This window comes from Mustela lutreola, chromosome 2 (assembly GCF_030435805.1).
Source record: "Mustela lutreola isolate mMusLut2 chromosome 2, mMusLut2.pri, whole genome shotgun sequence".
NCBI lineage: Eukaryota > Metazoa > Chordata > Mammalia > Carnivora > Mustelidae > Mustela > Mustela lutreola.
In genome coordinates, this window is record NC_081291.1 from 27,400,916 (window position 1) to 27,417,530 (window position 16,615).

General features: G+C 36.1%; 1 protein-coding gene across 5 annotated transcripts in view; it reads right to left on the minus strand.

The window, feature by feature from the left end:
* The window catches only part of CFAP20DC (CFAP20 domain containing), a 250,019-nt gene that overhangs the window by 89,733 nt on the left and 143,671 nt on the right, over positions 1-16,615 (minus strand). For all 5 annotated transcript variants that reach the window (XM_059161355.1, XM_059161354.1, XM_059161358.1 and 2 more), the window contains 4 exons: positions 5,962-6,098; positions 4,956-5,118; positions 3,300-3,416; positions 1,994-2,113 (listed from right to left, as the gene is read on the minus strand). In XM_059161355.1, the coding sequence (XP_059017338.1) occupies positions 1,994-2,113; positions 3,300-3,416; positions 4,956-5,118; positions 5,962-6,098 (537 nt within the window). The remainder of the gene's footprint in view (positions 1-1,993; positions 2,114-3,299; positions 3,417-4,955; positions 5,119-5,961; positions 6,099-16,615) is intronic.

Consider the following 16,615-nt stretch of genomic DNA (forward strand, 5'->3'; position numbering starts at 1 on the left):
AAAATAACTGGGCATTGTTTGGGTTACAAATCATGGAGGAGAGGAAACCATGAAAAGGTTAACAGGGTTTTCCTCTCCATTTCACTGACTGAAACAGGACAGTTCATAGACTTAACTGAACAGACTTTTCCAGTAATAGAAAATCCACAGAAATATTTGTTAATGTGATGGGTGAAAAAGATCTTTAATTATAGCAGAGAATGTTTTGATATATAAATCTTTTTGTATATTATTTGTTTTGGTTAAAAATACTCTAAACTACCCCTGGGATATATTTTAACCAAAACTATAAAAAAATTCTGAACTTTAAAAATTTTTTGAAATTTAGTTGACACACGTTTTGTTAGTTTCAGATGTACAACACAGTAAAAAGATTTTAATCTTTCATACAACATTGAGATAGATTTTTATAACTACGATCCAGGCAAATGTAGCAGACAAATATTAAAATGATTGTCATTAAAAGCATGCTTATTTTCTTTAGAATGACAGCAGGAAAAGGTTGCACTTTCTCAACTTAGTCTATTTTCCTTAAAATTTACTTTTTTTGAGCACTATGACAATGGTGAAAATCTTACAAAAAATCTGTGTTCAGGAGAACCAAAGTGGACATGGTAATTTTACTCTGACTCTTGAATCCTGCTCTATTTAACTTCACAAGAAAAGTAACCAAGAGACATCTAAGATTTGCTGACTTGAAACTCTAAAACCTCCAGTACCAAAGCAACAAACAAAAAGACCTTTAATAAAAATAATATTAATGGCACAAATAAAATCGTATTCATCATAATGTATTTGTTTCTAAAGACTACCATTATATAATAGAACTTGCTTATAAAAAGGGTAACAAATGTACATTTCTTAGGGAAAATCTGAAAGGGACAAGGCTTTCACATTTTCTGTAGGTAAGTGGCCTACAGCTGGCTGAATCTACATCATTGGACCACATTCAACTGTGGAAGGTCCGGAGTCAGTGTACCATTAGCGGGTGAAATAAACAGATTCAATGGGCTGTCCTCTTTTGGACAGCAAATCCTATTGCATGGTGCTAAGCATAGAGCAGGTGTTTTGTAAACACAGTATATGCTTTATCAATAAATAAATGTTGAAAAAGATTATAAAAACCAATGGGCTGCATTACCTACATGGATTTAGAAAGAAAATTGGAGGAAAAGATACTGGGAATCTTCATTTTGCAATTCAACAACTTGTATGACCTATGGTCAAACCTATTATTAACTGTCAAAAAGTCAAGGTAAAAGGAGTGTTTCTACACCAAATCAACTCTAATTATCTCACCACCACATGCTTTTTTGGAATTCGTAGTTTTACCTCAAGTATTTCCATATCAATTGTAATGAATAATTTGGTATGTTTTCTTAGGAAAATATGTAAATTACTGTGTAATCACAATATTGCAGCAAACAAGATAAATGCAAGAATGATCACCTAAACATCTAATTAGTTTTTCTACACAGTCAGATTTATGCTAGAGACACTAATTGCGCCTAACATTTTAATGAAGGTTTCAACATTGCATAAATAAGACTGACAAACTACAAACAATTTTCATTTATTTTCCTTTTTCTCTTGCTCAAAAACAATTCGCCTTTGTAAAAGTACCACACACCTGCTAGGGAAGATACGTTGATGGGCTCAATGCTCTACTCTACGCTCCAACCATCTCCATTATAAAGAGGACTGGAGACTTGCAACAATAGGTTATCTTTGGGGATGGTGACAATGTCCTGTGAAAACTTCATTTTCAACTTTCCTTCTGCATGATAACTGGTGCATTGAAACTTGGAAATAAAAATGCCCTTTCATCCATTAAAGTCTGAGATGCAACTGGGGTTAAAAGGAGATTTATCACAAAATGATAGATATTAGCAAATGACTGTATCACAACTTCTCAAAATGACTGGGTTTGAAGTGCTAAACATATTGATATTTCATCAATTATTAACAATTAAAGTGCACTGAAGGTGCCAACCTGTTTGATCGGGAGACTGCAGTGCTGGAGAGCTGGGGTTCATCTCTGTGCTTTGTTGGGACCCGCTGTTGAGGGCAACTGTTGCTTTATCTTCATTCCTCTTATTTCCTGAAGAACTGCCTTTATTGGGATAAATATTTTCCACGATGTTATTTCTTTTGATTTTTATTCATTTGGAAGAATGCTAATAACATGGTGTGCTTTTCTACATGATTATTGAAGAATACCTTAAAGGTCGTAATATAGACTATCTGCAGTTCTTTTCTTTTCCACTAGAATGTTTCAAAGATGAACTCAGCTGCATTTTTGTAGAGGGTCATCTTTGAATTCCTTGATATTTGCATGGGGGCATTTTAGATTTAAGTTTTACAATATGCAATAAAAGGAATTCTATCACCCATATTATTTTCCCTTTGGTTCCACATAAAACAGAATGTGTTTTCTTTACATTACAGTTCTTACATAACCTGACTCAAAATTTTAAACCAAGCACTTTCCTTAAGCATTTTAAGAAAATGGACACAGAATTAACTTTTCTATTATTTTATGAAAATAACATGAATCCTAACAAACTGAATTTCAGCCTAAGAACCCTACATTTTTGAGAAATTATGTTAACAGATGCGTACATGATATACTTTGGGCTTGACTCAGGATAGATTAATGAATGTGCAGACAGATCTATACTTAAATGCCTCAAATCCAATATTCAAAGGGATAACTATAATAAAAGTAATTTTTAATTATAAAACTAATGCTTTATTGGTTGTGAATACTTGAAATTTTAACCTACACTCTATTAGCATGGAGTCTAAAGGGAGAGACAGCAAATGTTAAACACACACACACACACCCTCCCCTATATCTCAGATATATATATCTCAGATAAATATATCTGAAATATATTTGAAATATTTGAAAAGGGCCCAGTTTAAAAAGGAGATACATATGAAACATGAAAAATTATGAGTTAAGTTCAATTTTAGTGAAGTCTGCAGGCAGGAACCTCCTCTATCAAATTTGGGCTGTTTCTAAAAAACAATAATTTAAGCTTATTCAGCCTTTGAGAGGAGAAGTAGGGAAGTCCTTTACTTCTGAGGTGCTGTCTGTTTAATCCAGCAAGTCTCTGTTAGGGCTCTAGAGCAATTCTTTTGCAGAAAATTTGACTTCCATAATCCCTGTAGAAAAGACATTTATATTTTAAATGAATTGGTTTGTAATCCTTTGAAATTTACAACCTGCAGAGAGAGATTCCATTGCTCTGAATAATATACAGATATAAGATAGTATTGAATTAGTGCCATACCGCTGTGTGCCTCTGTCCTTTCTCTGCTGGTGCTTTTTAACCGTAATCTTCTCCTGTTATTATTCTTATCTGCTGATGGTTCTTGAGGGGGATGTGGATGCATAACATGTAGATCGGCTGGTACATTTCATATCAATGAACAAAAGGCAAAAACAAAAAGTACTATATGGTCTGAAATAACTCAGTAAATATAATTGTAGCTATAATGAGAATGTTCAGGTATCATTGTGGCATCACATAAATCTGTATCAAAATCACAACTTATTCTTTCACGGGAAATAGGTAATTATTCCTATTCCATTATTGGGATCATATCTTTTGAAATTACTGAGACATTTTATGCATGTAATCTAACCTTACAGAGAGCAACAGGTAATATGGTTAATTATACATACACTATATTAAGAAATACAAAAAAATGAAACTGATCACTAATACAGAAAAATAATTGCTTCATTTGAAAGAGAAAGTTGGCAAGTATAATTCATAAACAGCTTGGAAGGTAGTTTCCAAAAGAATCCTGGAGAACTGTGATCACACCTGGAAAAGAATTCTTAAATGTACTTTAACTGCATAATAATCATCATAATAATTAACAGCATTCATAGCAGCATCTAATATTTATGTAATGCTTTACTTCTTGGCACAATATGATGTGCTTGACTGGTTTTTCTTGTTGAATCCTCACAATGACCCTTTGAAGCAATCACTGTTTATTACTACTACTAGGGCCAGTAGCAATTTTATCCACATTTTACAGATGAGGAAACTGAGGCCCACAGGGTTTAGGAATTTTGATCAAGTCTTACAGATGGTGATAGAGCTGGGACTGAACATCTGTGGCATTTACATACTTCTCTCAGTTTTGTGCTATATGAGAAATATAGTCTGTAGTTATCATTAATCTCTAAATCAAATAAAATGAACCCAACTCTCACGAAAGTCAGACATGCAAGGATGGAAAAATTACAGTGAGTGGTAAGACTTTGGTACTGGTCTCAATTCTTTCCAGTGATTGCAAATTGCAAATCACTTTACCTCTCTGTTAGCCATGAACCCTCAATCTACAAAATGGAATAAAAATCTCTTCCTCACCAACAGGGTTCTCTGTGCATCAATAGGAGAAAATAAAAAGCACTTTACAAGGTGGAAGAGATTAACTAAAAGATAAAATTAAGAAAATTTAAAACACACGTAAAGTTCCCCAAATCTAGTTAATTATAGAATGCTATGTTAGTTCCTCACCAGTCATCATAAAATAAAAATGCAGGATACTATGGCAATTTGAAATAATGGAATAAAGAGACTATAAAGAGAATTGAAAGTTGGGGCGCCTGAGTGGCTTGGTCAGGTTAAGCATTCAACTCTTGATCTTAGCTCAGGTCTTGATCTCAGGGTCGTGAGTTCAAGCCCCACATAGCCTACAATAAACAAACAAAGAAATAAAGTATTAAAAAAAGAGAGAGAGAACGATAGGTTCCAGAACAGAATATATGTATAAGAATTTTAAACAGATTTCAATATCCACCATCTTATTCATTTTTAAATGATAATTCTATGGATGTGAAGATCTAATCAAGAATTAGACTTCAAAGTTATCTTCACAGGAACATTTCTATTTTCCTCTAGCTGTTGGCACTTATGCATGAGTCTTACCACGAACAGGTATGGTCTGCTTTATTTGGTGAATATTTTCTTTATCTGCTTGCTCCTCAGACTCCGGCATCAGTGAGGCTGACATCTCTGCACTGCTGACACAGTCCTCGGCCACAGACTGTTGGCCTGATCGGTTATTTTTGGACCCAATGGATCTTACGGTCTGTAAGGGAGAGGAATTAATCTGCACATCTTATAATACAGGAATTGCACTTATTTTCTGTAGAATTTACAGATACTAATAATATTTGGACAAATAAAAAGTGAGAAAAGAAACTAGAGGAAATGAGAAGGTTAGAAAGTTGGTCGAGAGGGACATTATATCAGAAAATTAGAAAGAAATGGAAGGAGAAATATAATGTGAGACAAAACAGAAGACAAACAAGTCTTCTAGACACATAAATTAAAATGTGCTTATACTCCATCTTTAGTAGGTAGGAGTTAAAACTGAAAATCATGTGTCAGACATTCAGAGGAAATTAAAAATAAAAATATAACATTTGAGAATCTGTTTGTTGTAAGGTATCTGGTAAAGATCTGACTCCTTTTTTATTTTTCTTTTTTAAAAATATTTTATTTATTCATGAGAGGCAGGGGCAGAGGGAAAAGTAGGCTCCCTGCAGGGAGCTTGATGTGGGACTTGGGATCCCAGCACCCTGGGATCATGACCTGATCCAAAGGCAGCTGCTTAACCAAATGAGCCACTCAGGGACCCTGATCTAACTCTTTGACAGAGACCACAAAATGTGTTCACATATATTTGCCTTTAAGTTTTGTTAACATATTTGATCAAAAGAATACTCAGAAATGTTAACTGTGTTGACATGACAAGAATAGAACAGTTTGAGTTCTTTTAAAATCCAGAATCTCTGTTCCAAATTTATTCAAGTCTTCTGCTTTGGGCATATCCCCCCCACCCCCACCCCCTTCCGGTGCACTGTGAAAAAAAAAAACCCTTCTCCCATGCCCCTCATGCTGAGACAAGCTCTTCAGACCTTGCTCTTACCTCAGTGGATATTCTCATGTTATTCCTTCTTCCAGAGAGTGGAGGTGGTCCCAGAACTCTGGATCCAAAGGCGATATGACAAACATCTTGATTTTTACTGTTGCGCACATTACCTGTTCCCTTGTTAATGAACTGATCTGTTTTGTTCAAAAAGGAAATAATAGTCCATTAATGGACATCATGAAAAACACCATGTTGCAATGTTTCTGAAAGTACAATACAGGTATCCTGTGATCTGAATCCTCCTTCTCCACTACAGGGCACCTAGAAAAAATTCAGATACTGGAGCCCAGTATCAGATCTACTAGGTCCGTAGAATTAGAATCTTGGGAAAGTGCAATAGTAATCTATAATTTTAACAAATTCCCCTTAATGGTTCTTATGCTATCATTTGAGAAACACAAATGCCACAAATATTCTTCCTCAGAGAGAGAGAAAAGAAAAGAAAGAAAAGCTACTAAAAAATACATCTTATTTTCTCTTTAAGGAAATAATTAAAAAAAAATATTTAACTCAATTAACAAACATGTGGTTGATCACTCTTAAGCATTTCCTAGAAGTTTTTAGTGACACAAAATTGGTAAGATAGATCACTTGTCCTCAAAGGAGGGGATAGTAAAAGTAAACAGGTAATCATAACATAAAGCAGAGCAGTGGAAATTCAGAAAAGTGACCTCTTGTTCCTCAAAAAATTAAAAATAGAATTACCCTATAATCCAGTAATCACACTACTGGATATTTACCTCTAAAATACAAAAACACTAATTGGAAAGCATTCCATGTACTTCTATGTTTATTGCAGCACTATTTACAATAGCCAAACTATGGGAGCAGCCCAAGTGTTCAGTGATAGATGAACAGATGAAGAAGAAGTGGTACATATATATAATGGAATATTTAGCCATAAAAAGAATGAAATCTTGCCATTAGCAAGGACATGGATGGAGCTAGGGAGTATAATATGAAATGAAACAAGTCAGAAACAAGTATGATCTTATTCATCTCATGGAATTTAAGAGGCAAAACAAAAAAAGAGAGAGGGACAACCAAGAAACAGACTCTTAACTCTAGAACAAACTCATGGTTACCAGATGAGAGGCAGGTGGCAGGAAGGGTGAAATAGGGGGTAGGGAGTACACTTACCATGATGGGGAAAAAAAAAAAAAAGAAAAGAGTAAGTGACTTCTTGAATGGACCGAATGACTGATGATATTTCAGGGATAAAAGATGTAGGGTACACAGAGAAAAGAAAGAGTGAACTGGTAGGGTATACTTGGGGGGAAAAATAAAATTGCCAGTTTAGCTGGAAGGATGGGTTTGGGTCACAATGAAAACAACCTTAAACTGTTAGGAGCCTATTCTAAATTTGACAGATGATAGGGTATCACTGAAAATTTGGGGGGAGAAAGAGAACAAACTGGTAGCACCTTCAGGATAAGGCAGGTATGCTTTACCAAACCTTACTGCTTTTCCCTTCTGGGCACACAGCTATATTACATTTCTGAGCCTTCCCTGCAGTTATATGGGTCATGTGACTGATATCTTATTAATGAGACCTGAGAAGTGAAATGTGAGAAGGGTGAGCTACTTCCTGGCCCCTAAAACCTCCCACATAATCCCCCATACTCTCTCTTCCTGCATCTCTTGACAAGATGCAGAAGATTCAGGGGAGGGCTTTAAGGCCTGGAGAGGAACCCCTGGGTGAAAGGAGTCTGGGTCTCTGAATGATCTTATGGAAGGCTGCCCAAGGAACTCCTGATTGGACAAGGCTGTGGGGCTCTTTGTGACTGCAGGTGAGGGTAATGGCTCTTAATTCAAAAAACTGCCTGCAACCTAGAAAGTCTGCTGTTCCCCCCTGCAAGACAGAACCAACTTGAATCATATGATGTTGGCTCTGAGTAAGTCCATATTTGTCCTACAGTCCTGGATATAGATGAGCTACTGGCCACTTCTGTCTAACCTTTTCTCCAGAAAAAAATCCTGTAGTTAGCTAGGTGGTCTCCTTAGCCTCTGCTAAAGAACTATAACTTTACATGTGGAGTTAGAAACAACTTTTCTGCAACGGCATGAGAAAAGTCACCAAAGTTTGTGAAAACATACCATGCTTAGAAAGCTCCACTTGTTTAGATCTGAGTAGAAGTAATATGTGTGGGTAAATGGGTGTTTTCTGGGTCTGGTTTTATGTCTGCAATAGATGAAGATGAAGAGATGGGCAAGGGCCAGACTGCTGACATGATCTGCAAGAATGTTTGCTGGAAAGAAGATCTAACGCGGTGGGATGGCAAAGTGGTGAGGAGACACACTGTTTCAGTTTTCTTCAAATTCTTGAAGCCCTGGTAGATAGAAGAGAAATCCCATTTGTCCAAAGGGCCAAATCAGAACTAGTGAGAAGAACTGACTTGAAGGTTTTAGTCCAACATAAGGAACAATTTTCTTTAATTAAGCATGCGTGGTCATTGTGGTGGAGAATGTTCTGTCACTTTGAAGATGTCCAAGCAGAAGTCTGGGAAGTTATTCTGGCTGTTGTAAAGCACATTCAGACACCAGAGGGCTTCCTGCTTTCTATTTCTGGCCTAGTCCTCTCTTCTGAGCTCCATGCCTGTATCTAGTGGCTTTCTTTCTCAGTTCCTCTTCCAGGTCTCAAAGATGCTACAAATGGAAAACGTGGTCCAATGACTGGCACCACAGTCCACGGAGTTTGAAGAGTTAGGATCCAGGTGTCATCCCTGACTCCACTCTTCAGCTTCTCCACAGCCAACCCATGTCTACTTCTCTCCATCTCCTCTGTCAGCACTGCAGTCCGCATCCCTCTCCTAGATGATCACAGAGCCTCTCAAAGGATTCCCCATGTCGATGCTGGGTTCCTGTCCTAGGTCCTCTCCAAAATGTAGCCAGAGTGGTCTTAGGCAAACATACATCTGATCAAGTCATTCCTTTCCCTCACTTAAAACTTTTCAATGTCTTCCCTGTTGCATTTAGGATTAAGAAGAATCCTTACAGTGGCTGCAAAAACCTACATGTTTGACTTCGGTTCACACCTCTCACCCCTCGTTTTCTGCTCCCTCCACAGACTGGCTTCCTCAGTTCTTCCTTCCCACCATCTAATTTGTTTGTGCTGTTCTCCATAGCTAGAAGGCTTTTCCAGTATAGATACTCCCGTAACCCTCCCTTCTTATAACTTGTTAAAATTGCACTTAATTTTAAAAAATTCAGTTAACATATAGTGTATAATTAGTTGCAGGGACAGAATTTAGTGATTCATCGGTATATATAACATAACATGTAACACCCAGTGCTCATTATAGCAAGTGTCCTCCTTAATGCCCATCACTGAATTATCACATCCCCCCATCCACCTCCCCTCCAGCAACCCTCACTTTGTGTCCTAGAGTTAAGAGTCTTTTCTGGTTTGCCTCCCTCTCTGTTTTTATCTTACTTTATTTTTCCTTCCCTTCCCCTGTGTTCATCTGTTTTGTCTTTTAAATTCTACACATGAGTGAAATCACATGGTATTTGTCTTTGATTGACTTATTTCCCTTAGCATAATACCCTCTGGTTCCATTCACATCATTGCAAATGGCAAGATTTCATTCTTTTAAAATTGTACTTTTACATGTGTTTGTGGGATTCTCTGATAATGTATGCTCAGTAGATATAAATTCAGTAGCCTATTTTGTCACCCCTGAATTACTAGCCTGATACCTGACATGGAATGATAGATCCTTGCTGAGCAAAATGAATGAGTCATTAAATGTAATGAGTCAAATGGGATGTTGGATTAAATGACCAAATATTTCTAATTATGGAAAGAATTTCATTTCTCATTTTAAGAAAATTCTATCTGCAGGTTTTATGTGAATGGAGGAAGACTGGGCAGGACTGGACAACTGCCAAGATTATGGGGGATGAGAGAGAGAGAAGGCTCAACAATGACCAGGACATTGATAATTGAGAATTACCACATGAGTGGTATGGCTTTCAACATCAGTAATGCTATACAGCACCACAATCAGATGCCTCCTCAGGTTACATGTGAATTGTTCTAGTGTTAGCATGTAGACTTGGCTGTGTGTGCATCTGTGTTTTTTTTAGTCATTATAAATATCCCCATTTGGAGTTAATGAAACATCATTGGTCTCTCAGGATCAATAACAGAAAGAAATGACACAAATCCCAGGCTAATCAGAAAAATTTATCATAGAATCTATCATCATTTGTACCATCTGTGATCAAGCAGAACAAATTCTAGCCTACTGATTTTGTTCTCAAACTTGGATTTTCCCAGAAAGAGCCATTGAAGGTCCTGAAGGGCATGGAATTTGTCTTGGGGCTACACGGGAATTTTTAGTATCAGAATAGGAACTTACCCTAACTTTTAGCCATGGGAACCATTAGGCTATGGGCATATCTTTTGCACACCTTTCAAACATCTTATGGGGTGATTTCCTTAATGTTTTTTCAAATTCTTTTTATACACACGAAGGTTCCCCCACAACTAATTTAAGCTCCTTTGAGTAGAAAGACCATTTATTTGGTACCGTATGTATCTCCAACTGTGGAGCTTAGGATAGTACATGGCAGACAATGGATAAAGTTCATCACAATTGTTAAATAGTATTAAAGATTAAAAGGAAGATTTTTTAGGGGAGGGAATATTAAAAAAATCATACTGACAGAGTTCTAGCTCTAATTCCAACAAAATTTATACATAAACTAGTTTGCAGCCATTTAAAAAATTAAAATTCCTAAATACCTTGAATTTTTTAGAGGAATTTTACCTAGCAGTGGATATTCAGTGACCATTAAAGATACATGAAAACCTCATATAATATAATCTTCTAAATAACAGAAAATTAGATATGACTATATTTTATAAGAAGTTCTACTACAGAATTTCTTTAGAGTAACCTACTACTTAAATAATAAACTTAAGTTTATTATTTTTTTAAATTTACAAATGTTAGTATACTTTTTTTACAAGCGAAAGCATACCAGTACTCTACCCATTAAGTATTTCTATAATTAGCAGATTTTTAAAAAATTTCTTGGTATAATTAACATATACCCATTCTTAAAGGCTGTTTCATTTTGGTAATTCTATTTATAATCATTAATTGTCACAATTATCTCTATAAACATGTATCATGCTATTTATCTACTATGAGAGAATCCAAATTAAAACCTAAAAGGAAAAGTAATTTAGACTTTTGGTTTCTAAAATAAAAAGTAAAAGAACAAAGTTTCTATAATGAGAAAAACCTTAATAAAAGAAAACTATAAGCAGAAATGCATGCCTTTTGAATTCTAATGGGAGCTCTTTTAAGAGCTGATATCAATATGCACAATATAAGGTTAAAAATCAAGATTAGATTAAAGTCATGCTCTAGGCGTTTCATTTTCTTGAGTTTGTGGAAAATGAACTTGGTGTAGGTCAGAGATGTTACCGTTAATTATTTTGTTATTTTATGAGGGGTACATGCCTTTGTAGTTAGAATATAAAACCTGAGGGTCTACTCTCTAATTCTCTTTTAGAAAAATAAACATTCATTTTTGTCTCAAGATACAATGTTCTAATTATTATAGTCATTTAAGTTTGCAAGGTTTTCAAAGCTTAACCAGAAAAACCTGCTGAATTTTCAACACTAATCACTGAAGGGTCACGCTCAAGACTTACATCTATTATCTGGCAATCAAATCAGAATTAAACTTGCTACCAAAATCCAGACCTTGAATTAGATTAATTTTTGTTTTATTATATGTGCACTGTAAAAGAATGTCAAAATTACAAAAAAAGCTGATCTAGGAAAGCAATATTATTTTAGACAAGGTACTTAGCCTTTCTAAGCCCCACTTCCTTTTCATAAGAGTAGGATAATAATAGTATTTAAGTCATGGTGTTTTTGTTAGATTGTATGAAACAATGTATGTAACATGCCAAATATTGTGCTCAATAGGGACTAAATGCTTAATTAATATGTTACTCATATCTTCCATCTTGAATAGCATTTAACACTTTACAAAGTCCATTCATAATCACTTATTCCTTCATTCATCCATCCTTTCAGTAGTGACTGGGCACCAGGTGTGAGTAGTTGTATCTCATTAATAAAAAGTTTAAGGGGGGAGGAGCAAGATGGCAGAGGAGTAGGAGACTGAAATATCATCAGGTCCCAGGAGTTCAGCTAGATATTTATCAAACCATTCTGAATACCTATAAACTCAACAGGAGATAGAAGAGAAGAAGAGCAGTAATTCTAGGAACAGAATATTGACCACTTTCTGGAAGGTAGGATGTGCAGAGAAGTAAATCTGTAGTGATGGGAAGATAGACCGTGGCAGGAGGGGGCGGCTCTTGGCAAGCAGTAGAGTAGCAGAGCACATAATTGGAATTTTTAGAAGTCTGCTCCACTGAGGGATATTGCTCCAGAGGTTAAGCAGTAGGGGGCCCTTACTGGGATAGTAAGGTCTCAGGACCCACAGGGTCACAGAAAGACCTGGGCTGTCTGAGTGTGGCCCAGCTCCTGGTATTGGAGTGGGAAAGCCAGCTGCAGAGATGGAGCTGAGGCATGGGCTCTCAGCTGAGGATTACCTTAAACCATGATCCAAGGTACAGTCAAGCAACTGCTCTTTGAGTAGGGACCCCATAAGCAGCAGATATGGGAAGACTCCCTCCTTCCTCCTATGGGAGGAGTGGCAGGGGAGTGTGCTGCAGTAATTGGCTGGGTTTGGAGACTCCAAATGGGGGCGTGCACCACAGATAGAAATGCTAGATCACAGGCTGGGTGAGCACGGAGTGTGGCTAGAGACCAGAGAGATGGAAGGGATTGACTGCTTTTCTCTGAGGGGACACTGAGCAGTGGGGCCCTGAACTCTTGGCTCCTAAGGGGTAGAGACTGGGAGGCCGCCATCTTCATTTCTGTCCTCCAAAGCTGTATGGAAAGCGTTCAGGGAACAAAAGCTAGGAGAGCGAACCTGAGCAGATTACTTGGCCCCTGGCAAGGGCAGTGCAATTCCATCTCCAGCAAAGACATTTGAGAATCACTACAACAGGCCCCTCCCCCAGAAGATAAGCAAGAACATCCAGCCAAGACGAAGTTCACCAATCAATGAGATCTGTGGAACTCCAGAGCTAGGGGAAAGCAGCACATAGAATTCATGGCCTTTTCCCCATAATCCTTTAGTCTTTTAAGTTAAATTTTTAAAATTTTATTTTATTCTATTTAAAAAATTTTTCCTTTTTCCTATTTTAACATTTTAAAACTATTTTACCTTATCAATACCTTTTTAAAGATATTTTAAAATTTTCATTGTTATAGTCATATATTATCCCTTCAATGTATTTAACCTTATTTTTTATATACATATAGGTTTTTTTCTTTAAAATTTTGGGATAAAATTTCTTCTAAGAGATCAAAATATACCCTAAATCTAGTGCATGGCTTTGTTCTAATCTCCAGCCTGATCACATGCTTTCCTCTTTTTTTTTTAATCTTTCTTCAATCAACTTCTTATCTTATCAATTCCTTTTTTAGAATATTTTTAAATTTTTATCTTTATAGTCATACTCCATCCCTTCATCATGTTTACCCTTATTTTTGTATATATATTTTTCTTTCTTTAAAATTTTGGGAGGTAGTTTCTTCTAACAGACCAAAATATACCCAAAATCAAGTATGTGACTCTGCTCTATTCACCAGTATAATATCTATATATCTATATCTAATATATAAAAATATATATATGAATCTAATAAAATTAAAAATAAAAAAAATTAAAATTAAAATTAAATATATATATTTTAAATATATATATACATCTATATAAAGATATATATATATTTTTTTCTTTTTCTCTGCTTTCTTCTCCCCTGGTTTTTAGGTCTCCTCTGATTTCATTAGTGTGTATTTTTCTGGGGTTGTTGTTACCCTTTTAGTATTTTGTTCACTCATTTATCTATTCTTATCTGGATAAAATGACAAAGTGGAAAAACTCACCACAAAAAAAAAAAAAAGAATAAGAGGTAATACTGACAGCTAGGTACTTAATCAATACGGACATTAGTAATATGTCAGAACTACAGTTCAGAATGAGAATTATCAAGTGCTAGCTGGGCTTGAAAAAAGCATGAAAGATAAAAGAGAATCCCTTTCTGGAGAAATAAAATTCCTTTCTGGAGAAATAAAAGAACTAAAATCTAACCAAGTTGAAATAAAAAGAGCCATTAAGGAGGTGCAATAAATCATGGAGTTCTTAATGCTAGGATAAATGAGACAGAAGAAAGAATTAGTGATATAAAAGACCAAATGATGGAGACTAAAGAAGCTGAGCAAAAGAGAGACAAACAACTACTGGATCACAAGGGGGGAATTTGAGAGATAAATGATACCAAGAGATGAAACAATATTAGAATCATTGGGATCCCAGAAGAAGAAGAAAGACAGAGAGGGGCAGAAGGTATATTGGAGCAAATTATAGTAGAGAATTTCCATAATTTGGTGAAGGGAACAAGCATCAAATCCAGGAGGCACAGAGAACCCTCCTCAAAATTAGTAAAAATAGGGGGCACCTAGGTGGCACAGTGGGTTAAGCCTCTGCCTTCGGCTCAGGTCGTGATCTCAGGGTCCTGGGATTGAGCCTCGAATCAAGCTCTCTACTCAGCAGGGAGACTGCTTCCCCCTTTCTCTCTGCCTGCCTCTCTGCCTACTTGTGAGCTCTCTCTCTCTGTCAAATAAATAAATTTTTAAAAAATCAATAAAAATAGGTCCATGCCCCATCATCTAATAGTAAAAACTTACAAGTCTTAGTGACAAAGAGAAAATCTTGAAAGCAGTATGGGACAAGAGGTTTGTAATATACAACGGTAGAAATATTAGATTGGCCACAGACCTATCCACAGAGATCTGGCAGGCCAGAAAGGACTGGCATGATATATTCAGAGCACTAAATGAGAAAGATATGGAGCCAAGAATACTATATCCAGCTAGGCTGTCACTGACATAGAAGGAGAGATAAAAAGCTCCCAGGACAAACAAAAATTAAAAGAATTTAATATTTGCTACAGGAAATATTGAAAGGGTCCTCAAAGCAAAGAGAGAGCCTAAAAGTAATAGACCAGAAAGGAACCGAGACAATATACAGTAATAGTCACCTTATAGGCAATACAATGGCACTAAATTAATACCTTTCAATAGTTACCCTGAATGTAAATGGGCTAAATCCCACAATCAAAAGACACAGGGTATCAGATTGGATAAAGAAACAAGACTCACTGATATGCTGTCTACAATAAACTCATTTTAGACCCAAGACCCAACCAGATTTAAAGTGAGGGGGTAGAAAACAATTTAGCATGCTAACAGACATCAAAAGAAAGCTAGGGTGGCAATCCTTATATCAGATAAATTAGATTTTAAGCCAAAAACTATAATAAGAGATGAGGAAGGACACTATATCATACTTAAAGGATCTATCCAACAAGAAGATCTAATAATTTTAAATATCCAAGCCCCTAACATGGGAGCAGCCAATTATATAAGCCAATTAATAGCAAAATCAAAGAAACACATTGACAATAATACAATAATAGTAGAGGACTTTAACACCCCCCCTTACTGAAATGGACAGATCATCTAAGCAGAAGAACAAAGAAACAAGGGCTTTAAATGGACTAGACTAGATGGACTTCACAAATATAGTCAGAGCATTTCATCCCAAAACAACAGAATAAACATTCTTCTCTAGTGCACATGGAACATGCTCCAGAATAGATCACATCCAGGGTCACAAATCAGGTCTCAAACAGTACCAAAAGATTGGGATCATTCCCTGCATATTTTCAGACCACAGTGCTCTGAAACTAAAATTCAATCACAAGAGGAAAGTTGGAAAGAACTCAAATACATGGAGGTTAAAGAGCATTCTACTAAAGAACGAATGGGTCAACCAGGAAATTAAAGAAGAATTTAAAAATTCATGGAAACAAATGAAAATGAAAACACAACTGTTCAAAACTTTGGAACGCAGCCAAAGCGGTCCCGAGAGGAATGTATATAGCAATACAAACTTTTCTCATGAAACAAGAAAGTTCTCAAGTACACAACCTAACCCTACACCTAAAGGAGCTGAAGAAATAACAGCAAAGAAAGCCTTAACCCAGCAGGAGAAGAGAATTATTAATATCAGAGCAGAAATCAATGAAACAGAAACCTAAAGAACAGTAGAACAAATCAACGAAACTAGAAGCTGGTTCTTTGGAAGAATTCATAAGATTGATAAACACCTGGCCAGACTTACAAAAAGAAAAGAGAAAGGACCCAAATGAATAAAATCATGAATGAATGAGGAAAGATCACAACTAACACCAAAGAAATACAAACAATTAAAGAATGCATTATGAGCAACCATATGCCAGCAAATTCGACAATCTGGAAGAAATGGATGCATTCCTAGAGACATATGAACTACCAAAATTAACGAGGAAGAAAGAGAAAATCTGAACAGACCCATAACCAGTCAGGAGACGGAAGCAGTCATCAAAAATCTCCCAATGAACAAGAGCCCTGGGCCAGATGGCTTCCCAGAGGAATTCTACCGAACATTTAAAGAAGAATTAATATCTGAAACTGTTTCTCCTGAATGTAGGCAGAGAGGGTAT